This window comes from Nansenia antarctica (genome assembly GCF_963989245.1).
Source record: "Nansenia antarctica genome assembly, chromosome: 15".
NCBI classification, from domain to species: domain Eukaryota; kingdom Metazoa; phylum Chordata; class Actinopteri; order Argentiniformes; family Microstomatidae; genus Nansenia; species Nansenia antarctica.
This window is the reverse complement of record NC_137685.1, coordinates 28,837,503-28,852,343: the sequence shown is the minus strand read 5'-3', so window position 1 is coordinate 28,852,343 and position 14,841 is coordinate 28,837,503. Positions and strand designations below refer to the sequence as shown.

The 14,841-nt window shown below is 44.6% G+C and overlaps 1 protein-coding gene across 1 annotated transcript in view; it reads right to left on the bottom strand.

The window, feature by feature from the left end:
- The window catches only part of LOC308171296 (uncharacterized protein), a gene marked incomplete at its 3' end in the record, with an annotated part of 45,017 nt that extends 34,678 nt beyond the window's left edge, over positions 1-10,339 (bottom strand). The window contains exon 1 of the mRNA XM_080546130.1: positions 10,294-10,339. Coding sequence (XP_080402256.1) covers positions 10,294-10,303 — 10 coding nt within the window. The 5' untranslated portion in view covers positions 10,304-10,339. The remainder of the gene's footprint in view (positions 1-10,293) is intronic.
- Between the last annotated feature and the right edge of the window lie 4,502 nt (positions 10,340-14,841).

Below are 14,841 nucleotides of genomic sequence, written 5' to 3'. Positions count from 1 at the left end.
CAATAGAACCAGGCTGCTTGAACTACTCATACAGCCCAGCAGAGAGGCACTATCATGGAGGTCATAGCTCCAGAAGAGGGGTGACTGGTAGACAGCTAGGCCCAGTGAGGGCTCTCCTAATCGGACTGGCAGTGTATCACATATAGCCTGGAGGTCAGAGCTCCAGAAGAGGGGTGACTGGTAGACATCTAGGCCCAGTGAGGTCACTCCTAATCGGACTGGCAGTGTATCACATAGTACCTGGAGGTCAGAGCTCCAGAAGAGGGGTGACTGGTAGACAGCTAGGCCCAGTGAGGGCTCTCCTAATCGGACTGGCAGTGTATCACATAGAGCCTGGAGGTCAGAGCTCCAGAAGAGGGGTGACTGGTAGACAGCTAGGCCCAGTGAGGGCTCTCCTAATCGGACTGGCAGTGTATCACATATTACCTGGAGGTCAGAGCTCCAGAAGAGGGGTGACTGGTAGACAGCTAGGCCCAGTGAGGGCTCTCCTAATCGGACTGGCAGTGTATCACATAGTACCTGGAGGTCAGAGCTCCAGAGGAGGGTTGAATGGTAGACAGCTAGGCCCAGTGAGGTCACTCCTAATCGGACTGGCAGTGTATCACATAGTACCTGGAGGTCAGAGCTCCAGAGGAGGGGTGACTGGTAGACAGCTAGGCCCAGTGAGGGCTCTCCTAATCGGACTGGCAGTGTATCACATAGTACCTGGAGGTCAGAGCTCCAGAAGAGGGGTGACTGGTAGACAGCTAGGCCCAGTGAGGGCTCTCCTAATCGGACTGGCAGTGTATCACATAGTACCTGGAGGTCAGAGCTCCAGAAGAGGGGTGACTGGTAGACAGCTAGGCCAAGTGAGAGCACTCCTAATCGGACTGACAGAGTAGCAGTTAGGCCCTGGAGGTCAGAGCTCCAGATGAGGGGTGAATGGTAGACAGCTAGGCCCAGTGAGAGAACTCCTAATCGGACTGACAGAGTAGCAGTTAGGCCCTGGAGGTCAGAGCTCCAGAAGAGGGGTGAATGGTAGACAGCTAGGCCCAGTGAGAGCACTCCTAATCGGACTGACAGAGTAGCAGTTAGGCCCTGGAGCTCATGTGACCTCCAGCATAGGGCCACAGGCCTAGTCACAGCACCCATGGAAGGTGTGTTGTCTCTGGGCTGTGTGTCTAGCTGAACACCTCTGGTAGTCCTTGGTACATCTCATGTTGGTACATCTCTTCCACAAGCTATTCAGCTTCACTTTCATCTCCCTTTTTTTAGGCCTCCATAACAGGTAAGTTACTGCCCAGCAGAGTGTCTCTCTGAGTGAGTAGCTGAGTGAGTAGCTGAAGCAGCCTGGTTCTATTGTTCCACATGTAGTGAGGCCTATGACTCTGTTTCCATGCCCATGATAGTGTCTCTCTGCTGGGCTGTGTGAGTAAATGAAGCAGCCTGGTTCTATTGTTCCACATGTAGTGAGGCCTATGACTCTGTTTCCATGCCCATGATAGTACCTCTCTGCTGGGCTGTGTGAGTAGCTCAAGCAGCCTGGTTCTATTGTTCCACATGTAGTGAGGCCTATGACTAAGTGTCCATGCCCATCATAGTGCCTCTCTGCTGGTGCTGTCTAATGTTGTCTAATGTTACCTGTTACCTTTAAACTTCCTCACTTTGAATGCCAACCACCAATGGGGGTGGGGGGGGTTTGGGGGTTGCACCAGGAAATGCTCTTGGTGACAAATAAATGCTTGCAATCAACTCAGAATCATGAAAAATGCCTAGTTTGACCCCTCAAAAGTTACTCAAGTCCAATTTAAGCATTTCCGAATTTTCGAAAATCGGTTATCGGTACCCCAACTTTGAGCAGTTTTTTATGAGGTTTCCCACAGGAGTTGAATTTCAACCTTTTAGGACATGTTATTACACACCTTTAGAAACACATTGGTGAAGAAATTTCTTGGTAACGATTTACTTCGCAGATTGGTCAAATATCTGGTAAAATGCCCTTACTATAAGAAGAACTCCAAGACGCCAGACCCATCAAGATGTAGCACAATGTAGCACATGTTGTAGAATGTTGTAGAATGAACTCGTGATTGCTACTGGTGTTTCATAACGTGGTTCCAGTGTTAGCAGCATTCGGCAGAAATCTTCATTTTCCGCAACACTGTTGCAAATATACCCAGTTCAACACAACACACCTTGTAAATATACCCAGCGATAGACTTGGTAATAGTCGTAGCCTCTGGGAGTAAAAGGGAAGCCTGGTCTGCCTCTTAGACATGACTACATCGTAATGATTACAAAGATGCCACTTGAAATGCATGAAATCCAAGTTTATTACATATCCGTAAACAAAGTGCAACTTCTCTGCTTTCAGAAACTGTTTGATTTTTTTAGATTGGGCATATAGTTCATGAATTACGATAGTTTGAAGGAACGCTGTAAAATCCTTTCTAGACACGAATCTATCGGCATTAGTCAAATACATGCTCACATCCAGTCATCCGCTCACTGCTCTCCATCAAAAATGGCACATCCATCAATAATATTACATAATAACAACTGCTCTGATTAGATTGCTTAGATTGTTTAATACATCAACGGGGGAAAGCGAGATGAACTCGCGAGTATCATGCTTCCTCCATTGAACGGAAAGTCCTATCTATTCCATGCAAAGTGTTTTAGCCTTCCCCCTTTCCACTGGTAATAAGGAATTGACAAGAATAGATCGATATAAATAGATCAACATAATGCAGCACTATCATGCACAGATCAGCCTTAAAACATGTAACGTTATATATATATAACGGAGCGATGTATTTCTACGGAAAGGCTGACTGACGCGGGGCTCATACAATCTCCGTGTGTGAAAGAGGCTTGAATGTTGAAATAACAGTAATAGTATTACAATGTTCATTGATAAAATGACATAAGGGATGGAAAGGGGTTTTAGAAGGGGGATGACGAAGCGCGCTCGACTGAGGAACAGCATAGGCACAGGACATAGCATAGTCGTAGCCTCGGGGAGTTAAAGGGAAGCCTTGTCTGCCTCTTAGACATGACTACATCGTAATGATTACAAAGATGCCACTTGAAATGCATGAAATCCAAGTTTATTACATATTCACCTAGTATTTGACTGACTGTCAGTCACGAATGGTCCCAGTATTGTGGCTTCAGTTGGGTTGTAATTGTGCTTGCTGCAGAGCACAATGTTATTGCTGATATTTTTGTTTTAATCCTGTTCTTTTACCAACTGTTAAGACAACAATAAAGTAAACTAGTTACTTTAGCTAGCTAAAGATATTGGCCCCCCAAATAATTTTACAACTTATAATTATGTTTAGGGATGCACGATATTATCGGCACCGATATTTATCGGCCCGATAATGGGAAATTAATGTTTATCGGTATTTATCGGTTTTATAACATTTTAGCCGATATTTAACCGATAATATGAAGCCGGAAATATAAACATGCCTTCCCCGGTGGCGAATTTGCGGAACCTAGGATGGTAGGGGAAGGTAGGGCAATACCGCTACCTGATTGGTTGGCGAAGCAGGGAAGGCGAGTCGGCAGCCAATGAGGGGGCTCTTCACGAGTGCTTCGCCAACCAATCAGGTAGCGGTATTGCCCTACATTCCCCTACCATCCTAGGTTCCGCAAATTCGCTCCCCGGTGTGGACATTCTTCACAGTTTCTGAGGCAGATAGTGCGTTTGCAACTTGCAATACATGTTCGACAAAAGTTCGGAGAGGAGGGCAAAGGTCTACGAGTTACAACACAACGAATCTCATAAGTCACCTTAAGATTCACCATTGCAAGCACGCTGTATGGAAGGAATATCAACACTAGTAGCCTAGTAGCCTAGCCGCGAAAAAAAAAGCTGCTGTGCCTATTGAACACGCATTTGAAAACTGCAGGAAGTTCACTCGAGAGACAGCTCAAAGGCTCAAGCAATCAATGAAAAAATAATGGAGTTGATGGCCCTCGACGACCAGCCTTTCTCTGTAGTAGAAGAAAAAGGATTTCGCCAGCTAATTTCACATTTAGAGCCCCGGTATACACTCCCAAGTCGCCGCTATTTTGCAGACGTGTGCCTGCCTGCTCTGTATGATACAGTCGCCACACACATCCATAGTCTGATCGATACTAGCGTAAGCCAGATAAGTTTTACCACGGACATATGGACTTCTGACGTTAGTCCAGTCAGTATGCTTAGTTTGACGGCCCAGTGGCTGGATGAGGACTTCAATATGAAGAAGACACTGCTGCATGCGCAGGAGTTCTCCGGTTCGCATACTGCGACAGCCATCCGCGGGGCTTTTGAAACCATGTTTGGAGAAGGCTTAGGTGAGCCTTTTTTGTTTTCATAAAAGGAGGCCAGATCTTGGCTAAAAAAAGCATTGTGCACTGTCTATAACAGATTCTGTTTGTTAGAGGAAATAATAAATGAACATTTGAAGAGTCAGAAGTGTTCTCTTTGTTGTGTTAACAATAGTGATGTAAGTTAGATTTGGTGAGATCACTATGGAATATTAAATCATCAATCTTTGCTCACTACATAGCCTTTCTTACCTTCAGGTGTGCATGAACTACAGGTTATGAACTGTGAAATTATATCTGAATGGTCTTTATTGTCATTGATATAGTACCAAACAACGAAATTTGGGAGGGGGGGCTCCCCTGGTGCTAGGAAAGATTTTTTAAATAATAAATATCGGTTATCATATCGGTTATCGGCCACGAGAAGCGGGTAAATATCGGTATCGGTATCGGTTGGGAAAAATGCATATCGTGCATCCCTAATTATGTTACGAAGTTTCTCCGCATTGAAGGTATATAAGCAACGCAGGGTGCGCTCGTAAATTCGCTCTGAGAGCGCCGGAGCGCACACTGGGTTCAACGTCATAAAGGGACCAGGTAATTTGATTGGACAAGAGGCATTCCATGAGTGCTGATCAGATTTCCAGGGCGAATTTACGAACGCAGCTAGCGAACAGAAGACGAAAAAAACGTCAGATCAGATATATAAACAGGTTATTTTGATAAACTGGACACATTTTGGGAATGTATATGGTTACTTTCACACCTGAAAACATATTAAAAATTCATAAAATGACATGTTAACACTTGTATTGCCAAAATTACAGCTTTTAGCCAATGGAAGTTAAAATGGACGATTTAAATTGCCCGCTGCTAGCTGGTGCGAAATGCATTCTGGGAAAAAGACGGTGGCTGCGCTTTTTTCCCATGGGTTGTATGTAAAAAGACGGTGAAAAGGCGCTGAAGGCGGCGCTTTTTTCTAAAAAAAGACGTCAAGTGTGAACGCCCCCTAACCAGACACTTAACCCTTCTAACCAGACACTTAACCCTTCTAACCAGACACCTAACCCTTCTAACCAGACACCTAACCCTTCTAACCAGACACCTAACCCTTCTAACCAGACACCTAACCCTTCTAACCGGACACCTAACCCTTCTAACCAGACACTAAACTCTCTACTCCCTCCACCTGTCATTCTAACCAGCCTGGGAGTAACTCTACCAACAACCTAACAGGGAGGACATGAACACACTCACTGTTACTAGGATAAAACACACACACATCAAGTATGTTGCTATATCATTTGATGTGTGACCAGAAAATGGGGCATAAAATAGTAAAATACATAAATATAATATGTATGTATAAATATAGGCATATATGGCTTTTTCTGATGCAGTTACATGTGTCAAGACAATGAAGGCTTGTTGCTTTATCCAGACCACAGGACATGGTTCCAGTAACTCATGTTCTTGGATTCATTGTCTTCAGCAAACTGTTTGCGGGCTTTCTTATGCTTCGGTTTCAGAAGAGGCTTCTGTCTGGGGCGACGGCCATACAAACCGATTTGAGCACTGGGCACTGACAGGCTGACATCCCACTTCTGCAACCTCTGCAGCAATGCTGGAAGCACTCGCACGTCTATTTTTGGAAACCAACCTCTGGATATGACGCTGAGCACGTGGACTCAACTTCGACCCTGGCCTCCGAGTGGAACCTGTCCTGGAAAACCGCTGTATGATCTTAGCCACTGTGCTGCAACTCATTTTCAGGGTGTTGGCAATCTTCTTATAGCCAAGGCCATCTTAGTGAAGCGCAATAATAATTTTTTCCAGCCACTCAGAGAGTTCCTTGCCATGAGGTGCCATGTTGTCCAGCATTCAGAGAGAATTGTGCCCAAAACACCAAATTTAACAGCCCTGCTTATCATTTAGACCTGAATCCTTGTAACACTAACGAGTCACATGACACCAGGGCGGGAAAACAACATCATTGGGCACAATTAGGACATGTTCACTATGGGGTGTACTCACTTTTGTTGCCAGCTGTTTAGACATTAACAGCTGTGTACTGAGTAATTTTCAAAGGACAATAAATCTATACTGTTATTCATGCAGCACACTGACTACTTTAAGTTATATCAAAGTTTCAGTAGGATAATGTTATCCCCTGAAAGGATATAACAGAATATTTGTAAAAATCTAAAGGGTGTACTCACTTTTGAGATATACTGTATATTTATATATACAGCATATGGATGTTACGTGCCTGTTACCTGCCGCTTTCAGTTCTAATAGTTTAGATCTCGCAACCAGGGAAACGCCTTAAAGGGAGCAAGACACGAATCTACCGGCATTTGACTGCCGCTGGACTGAGGAACAGCATAGGCACAGCACATCGCCATAATAGCGATTTTTTTGTTATGCTTGTTGCAAGAGCCAGATATGGTCCTGTCATATGTGTTGTAATTCACTGTGTGGGCATGGGGTGGCGCTGTCACAATACCTGAGGCAGGTCTTTATAAGGTAGTACATTTGTTGTTATCGTCAGGTGTTGACCCCGGAAGGGCAAATAGGTTTGACCGCAAGGGCGCTGAGTTTGTGATTATTATTGTTTTGTATCAGTGATTAAGCCATAGATGGCAATCAGGAACGCAATAAAGGTTTATTATGCAGCAAACCAATGACTACGGATCGTGTATAACCAACAGCACACATCAAACTAGAACGCACGGCGTGTCAACCAGAGTCCGCGGGTTAGCATCTCAGTAGCTCAGTATTAGACTGTGCTCCTTTAACACTTGTTGTAAATAAAAGTTCTATGATGCATTGAAATTACATTAAACTAAGATAATACGATGGTTAGCATAACTTTTCTAATCTTTATTAATAGGTTATTACAGAAACAGTAAGTGACATTTTCCTAGAGCGAAATCTGTTGTGGTATTTAAAGATGGCGGTTAGCGAAGAAATCTATGAACATGGGATGACGATTTCCATTGACCAATCAACGGTGTGCAGCGTCACACGTCACACGCAGCCTGGCAAAAAGGTACCTTTCGGCCCTGTAGTTCCTGCTCGTGAAGGGTAGCTAAAGAACCGTGCCGTACCGTGCCGTGCTGACCCGGGCCGACAAATGGAAAAGCGCCATTATACTTTCAAATTGAACATGATAAATATGTTGTCTATGTGCAATCACAGTATCTATTTGACTAAAAACATGTAAAATCTAATTCCGATTTTGTGTTTTTCTTATTATTACACTGTTATTACACTCTTATAACATGCAGTCAGTTGTAAATAACTGACAGATTTTGAAAAATGGGCCAAAGCAGCCAGACGGTGTGGCGGGACGCGTGCTGACAGACTGCGCTGACCAGCTGGCGGGGGAGAAACATGTCTTTTATACAATAATGATGATCTTATCATTCACTGAAGACTGGATGAATAACAAGAATGGTATGTGACTAAAAGTGCAGGTGCTAGATAAAGAGAGACTCTCACTCCCTTCTCTCCAAGGCTAAAGTGAAATAGTTATGCTCTGTGTTATCTGTACCCACGTGATGTTGTACAAGAACTGAATGTTGAAACTATAAGAAGAACCAACCCCATAGAGAGGTGGGCTTTGTACTTTGGAATAGGGCTGGGCAAACGATCAAAATTTCTTTTTCGATAATCGCAAGAATTAACGATCAATTATCGATTAATCGATAAGCTTTTTTTTCATTTAAAAAAAATAATTAAAAAATATTGGGAATTTTTTTTTAAAACGTTTTTCATTAAAACAAAAACAAAAATCCTTGGGGAAAAAACTTTATTTGTGTTGCCATTGCACACATTCATTCATTCACTTTCAAACTAGACACTACAGTCAGATAACAATCCTCTTAAACAAGGCAGTGAGTAGCCTAAATTGTTTAACTTTAAAACACATTTTACGTTATAAATAAAAATATAGAAAATAAGTAACTCACCATAGGAGCAGTAAAAAACAGTTACTCACAAATAGGAGGATGACTGAAAACGTTAGTGTCCTTAAGAGCGTCCAGCTTAACTTAAATGTAAACTCCAGCGAGAGACTGTAGGCGGCAGGCCTTCTTGTTCTTGTTCAAAGATGATCATGTTAACATGTTCAGGGGTGAGAGACGAACGCAATCTGGTGACACGTGGACAAACTAATTTCCATTATTATTATTATTACAAAAATACAAAAATACAAATATTAACGATTATCGAGCAAAATATTTTGTGATCGACCAAGATCCTTATCGATCAATTATCGATCGTCGATCATTGATGCCCACCCCTACTTTGGAACCCTATGTTGACTGGGGCCCACCCGCTGTGCCGACGGACCACGATGCCGACAGTTTATTAGCGGATTTCTGCGAGAGCTGACAAGACGGTACATGTGGGAAAACTAGGGTTAGGGTTAGGTGCTAGGGTGCTACGGTTAAGGTTAGGGTTGGGGTTAGGGGTAGGGTTGGGGTTAGGGGTAGGGTTAGGGATAGGATTAGGGTTAGGGTTAGACATGCCAGCATGTACCAAGTCGACGTAGCACCTAACCCCAACCCTAGTTTTCCCACATGCACCTAGACAGAGAAGCGGAGAGCATTCACATGCAGGGAGGGCTGTCGGCACAACGGTCCGTCGGCATATTGATGCGGCACCATGTTGACTGTACAGAAGCTCCTCTTGCAAGATTGAAATAAACACTCTGAAATGACATTAGTTAGAAAGGGATACAATCAGTAGGCAGTGTTTCCTCTATATGCATTTATTCGTGGCGGGCCGCCACGAATTCATTTTCTCCGCCACTAATTGATTCAGTCGACTTTATGACCGGAGAACAGAAAAAATCAGATTGAAGCTAGTTTAGGCCGCTTTCAGACATACATTTCGTTCCGATTTAGGATGTAGTAAGTTACAATATGTTACAATGTTGCAATTAACCTCGTCGACGCGCTTGCAAAACAGTTTTGTGGTTGGTCCGAATTTAGCAGGACATTTGGATTTCTGGAAATCCCTTCCCTCTCTCTTAGCCCGTCGCCCGTCCCTTTAATCCCGTAAGCGTATCCTAATCGAAAATGCAACATCAGCGACGACCTTGGGTTCTTGCATTTACTGCTGTTCTCTGGTTCATGTTCTTATACCAGTGTTCACTATAGAGTATTTTAAATGAACATTCGTATTAATGTAGTCTAGTCTCTGATGTTCATGGTCAACTAAATCAGGCTATTTTGTGAAACAAATAATGTTCCCGAGCAGCCTCGCATCTAACGCTAGCTTCGAACTATTGATAGCATAAACGTTGGTAAATGTCACAAACGACACAGTATTGGCAGGGGGAAAGAAGGGGAGTCGGATTTACATGCTGGAAAAACATGCAGCTAAAATTCAGGGACAATAAGAGACACAACGGAGCTGTGGTCGCGTGGTCTAATTACAGGGCAATATGCGCGGGGCAAAAACAATCTATTGCCTCCCAAATCACCACGAACAGAACGGCGGAGGTACGGGTAAACAGGGCACATATTTTTTTAAATGTTGCTACCCTCTATTTTTCGGTGAAATTACGTCTTTGTATTGAGCGCCAGTGCGTGTTGCATACGCTACGCGCGCGAAAAAAGAACACTCCGCCACTAATGTGAAGAATCCTGGAGGAAACACTGAGTAGGCCTACAGAAAAATACAATCTCATAACAGTCTTGTTAGTCTTCGTCCAGTGTAAAGTCAATCTTGTAACTATGTGAAGCCTCCAGTCATGTAACTGTAGTCATTCTCCTAGTAGTCCAGACTGAGGAGGTTTATTTACTGTCAACAAACGGAATGAACGCGCAACTTCCACCAGAGAACCTACACGGACACTTTCACATAGCGGTTCATTTCATCCATATCAACTTCAGCACACAGCATCTATGTGACTTAGAGCATCACGGACATTTCAGGTGAATGAAACAGCTGCATTACAGAGACGCTCATGTTTCTTACCTGCGATCATGCGATATTCACCTTGTTATGATCGAGCTGGTCAACTTCCTCACGACCAGGAAGTAGTTACTACAACAACTTCCGCTTTGGAGGAAACGGCACAATAAAAGCTCAAATGTTTATTGAAACGTTGATATAACATTTGATTAGGAACAGTATAGTAATACTATAGTATAGTATTATAATATAATATATATTATTATATATACACTACCGTTCAAAAGTTTGGGGTCACTTAGAAATGTCCTTATATTTGAAAGAAAAGCACTGTTTTTTTCAATGAAGATAACATTAAATTAATCAGAAATACACTCTATACATTGTTAATGTGGAAAATGAAATTGTCTGGGTGACCCCAAACTTTTGAACGGTAGTGTATATATATATAATATAGTAATATTAGGAACAGTTTAGTAATACTGGGCCTCCCTTTGTAAATGACCCATTTAAAGACAACGTGTCTAAGTTATATTGTAGTTTAGTTTATTTCGTTTATTTGTAAAGGGACAATGCATTTTATGTAAATACGCCAGATTTAGCCAGAACAGAAGGCTAATTTTCATCCGTAGTCCCTTGCAGTGTATATAGCCTATATATGTGTGGCGGCCTGGGAAAACCCTTCACATGGTGGCATTTTGACATTTTCATTTTTTTATATTTCCATAAATTAGAAGTTCTCAGCTATTCATAACTGGTTGAATGACTGAGATAGCCCTTTATTTTAAAAAGTTATGAGCATTTTAATGTATCATGTCCAAAAAAGTGAAAGGCTTCAAACCACAGGATCGACGTGACGTTGACGTTAACGGTACGTCAACGTGACGTTGTTGTTAACGGTACGTCAACGTGACGTTGTTTCGCTAGCAAACTACCCACCACAAAAACATAAAAATAAGTACTTTCTCTTTTGTTTTCTTAAAATGTTTATTCACCATAATGTAGTATGGAGTTCAAAGTACTAGAATACCACATAATATCAAATAATATCAAAATATAATATCAAAATATATATATATATTGTGAGACAGTCCACCATGGATGGCTTTCCCTGTTGTTGTTGTTGTTGTTGTGTTTAAGAAAAAACACTGGATAAGGTATACACCAACATCAAGCGTGCTTACAAGGCTAGACCGCTAGCTCATCTAGGCATGTCTGACCATGTGTCAATCCTCCTGATCCCAGCCTACACTACCATGAGGAAAAGTGCTCCCATCACCACTAAGACTGTCAGAACCTGGCCAGAAGGGTCCGCTCCACTGCAGATCTGCCTAAATGACACCTCATGGCAGGAATATGAGGACCTGGAACAGTTCACGTCGTCGGTTCTGAACCACATAGCTGCACCAACTCAGTCACCGTGGACAAACGGGTCCGGGTCTACCCCAACACGAAGCCATGGATGACTGGGAAGGTCCAAAAACTGATCAATGAGAGGGACAACGCCTTCTTCGCAGGGAAGGGCACACTGCTGTACAGCACCACCAGGGCTAACCTAAAGCGCGGCATCCGGGAGGCCAAGGCAGACCACAGAGAGAAGATTGAGGAATGCTTCCTGAGCAACGACTCCAGGCGGATGTGGCAGGGGGTTCAGCACATGACAAACTTCAGAGCCAACAGGCTCACAGCCGCAGAGGACGACCCCCTGCTGGCGGAAAAGCTGAACTCCTTCTACGCCCGGTTCGACGAGGGGCGAACGGAGGTAACCACAACACAAACACCACTCTCTCCAGCTCTCAGCAGCCTCACCCTCACAGAGCATGAAGTGAGACGCGTGCTGAAGGCGGTGGACCCCAGGAAAGCCTCTGGGCCGGATGGCGTCCTGGGACGGGTGCTGAGGGACTGCACCGACCAGCTGGATGGGGTTTTCACCAACATCTTCAACCAGTCCCTGTCCCAGGCCACCATCCCACCCTGCCTGAAAACCTCAACTATCATCCCAGTCCCGAAGAAAAGCACGGTGAGCTGCCTAAACGACTACCGCCCGGTGGCACTCACACCAATCATCATGAAGTGCTTCGAAAAACTAGTCCGGGCCCACATAGTCACACGCCTCCCGCCCAACCTGGATCCATACCAGTTCGCCTACAGAGCCCACAGGTCCACAGAGGACGCCATCGCGACGACTCTCCACGCCACTCTATCCCACCTGGAGAGGGGAAACAGCTACGCGAGACTGCTCTTTGTGGACTTCAGCTCTGCCTTCAACACTATCCTTCCAGACAGGCTAGTGACCAAACTACTAGACCTGGGACTATCACACTCTATATGTGCATGGATCAAGGACTTCCTGTCCGACCGCCCCCAGAGACTGCGGGTGGGCTCCCACACCTCCACAGCCCTCAGACTCAGCACTGGGTCCCCCCAGGGCTGCGTGCTAAGCCCCATCCTCTACAACCTCTACACCTACGACTTCACCCCCGTCCACCCCAGCAACTCCATCGTAAAGTTTGCAGACGACACCACCGTGGTGGGCTGCATCTCGGGGGGGGACGAGGCGGCGTACAGGGATGAGGTAGAGCAGCTGAGCAAGCTGTGCAAGGTTAACAACCTGCTGCTGAACCAGTCAAAGACCCAGGAAATCATCGTGGACTTCAGGAGGAAAAAATCTGAGGTCCAGCCCCTGCTCATCGACGGAGAGAGCGTGGAGAGAGTCTCAACCCTCCGATTCCTGGGGGTGCACATACAGGATGACCTGTCCTGGAAGAACAACACAGCAGCCACCATCAAGAAGGCACAACAGCGGCTCTACTTCCTGAGAGTCCTCAGGAAGGAACACAACAAGCAGGAGATACTGGTGGCCTTCTACCGCGGCGCAGTGGAGAGCATCCTCACCTACTGCATCTGCAACTGGTTCTCCAGCTGCACAACCGCAGAGAGAAATGCGCTAGAGAGAGTCGTGAGAACAGCCCAGAAGATCACCGGCGCCCCCCTCCCCTCTCTGGAAGAGCTGTACAACACACGCTGCCTCAGGAAGGCCTCCAAGATCTCCAGAGACCCAACCCACCCTGGGTACGAACACTTTGCCCGGCTGCCCTCGAAAAGGCGGTACAGGACCAAGGCCGCAAGGACAAACAGACTGAAGCTCAGCTTCTACCCCAGGGCCATCCAGGCCCTGAACACAGCAAAGAACTAGGTTCTGGGCCCTGGACAGTCTGGACGGATTGATGGCAGCTGCTGGATTGAAAAAATCAGGTGTAGTGCTGAGGCACAAATGTGTACATTTCAAGCCTGCAAACTGCAACACTTTAAATGAATGTGCAATAACACTATGTGCAATATGACAACCCTAGTCGTTTTATCTGTACAGTATAGTATAGTGGATAGTGTACATAGCCTTTATTTATGTAAACCAGCTCCTTTCCCTTCTTGTTTTTTTCTTTTCTTTTTTTTCTTTCCTAGCACCAGGGGAGACACCCCTCCCAAATTTCGTTGTTTGGTACCTGTACTATAGCAATGACAATAAAGACCATTCATTCATTCATTATGTTACCGTTATTGTTGATTGGTTACTGTATGTCACATGATCACCCAGAGAGAGATATAGCTCGTTACCTAGGTTACGTAACAGTCAGTTAAGGGAACAACGCTCATCGGTATGGACAGCAAAGCTGCTGTTCTGTGCCAGAGCTAGTTTTCCCGTCATCTATTAACCTGCCATCTCGGACACAATTAGTTGTATCTTGTATTGTGTATTGAAGAAGTTCACTAAAGAACAAGAAACTGAGAATTCCTTGTCGTGTGAGTCATTATACCCACGCACATCAGACGAGCAAGTTACTCTAACGGACAAAACACGACAACTGGTATCAGAAGTAGCGATCATCCGTGAGTACATCCACCTGACAGAGGAAAAGCTAACGGAAGATAATAAAGTTAATAAGAGCCAAAGCTAACGGAAGATAATACAGCTAATAGGAGCCAAAGCTAACGGGAGCTAATCGGGGCTAACAGAAGACAGCTAGCTAGCCAGCTGACTGGATTCAGGAGTTAATGCAACAACTGCGGACAATTCCATGAACAGACAACTCAACAAAAGTAAAGGGACAATTACATGAATAAACAACTAAATAATACAAAGAGACAACTACATGAATAAACAACTAAATAATACAAAGAGACAACTACATGAATGAGAACAAGACAAGTGGAACAGACAATCCACCGAAAATAAAAGGACAATTACATGAACAGACAACTCAATAAAATGACAGAAGAACAAGGAGCTACAGTAGGACCTACTGAGCCTGATAGAGCCCCAACATGGCTACAAGCTTTGTTGGATAGCCAAAATCAGCAGACAAAACACCTGCAAATGATGCTAGCCCCCGTACTAACACACATAACAGGAGGAAATCCCGTTGCACAGCAAGCCTCACCACCACTTGCTGCTTCCAGTGGAAATGGGGATAAGATCTTACAGCGCCCCACATTGGACAGGCATGCTTCTGAGCCTAAAGCTATACCTTCAGCCAGGGGAGGCTGGTTCATTAGGGGCAATTGGACAATGCCCCACCAAAGGGAGAAGAGAGAGATTTTTTTTCTATGACT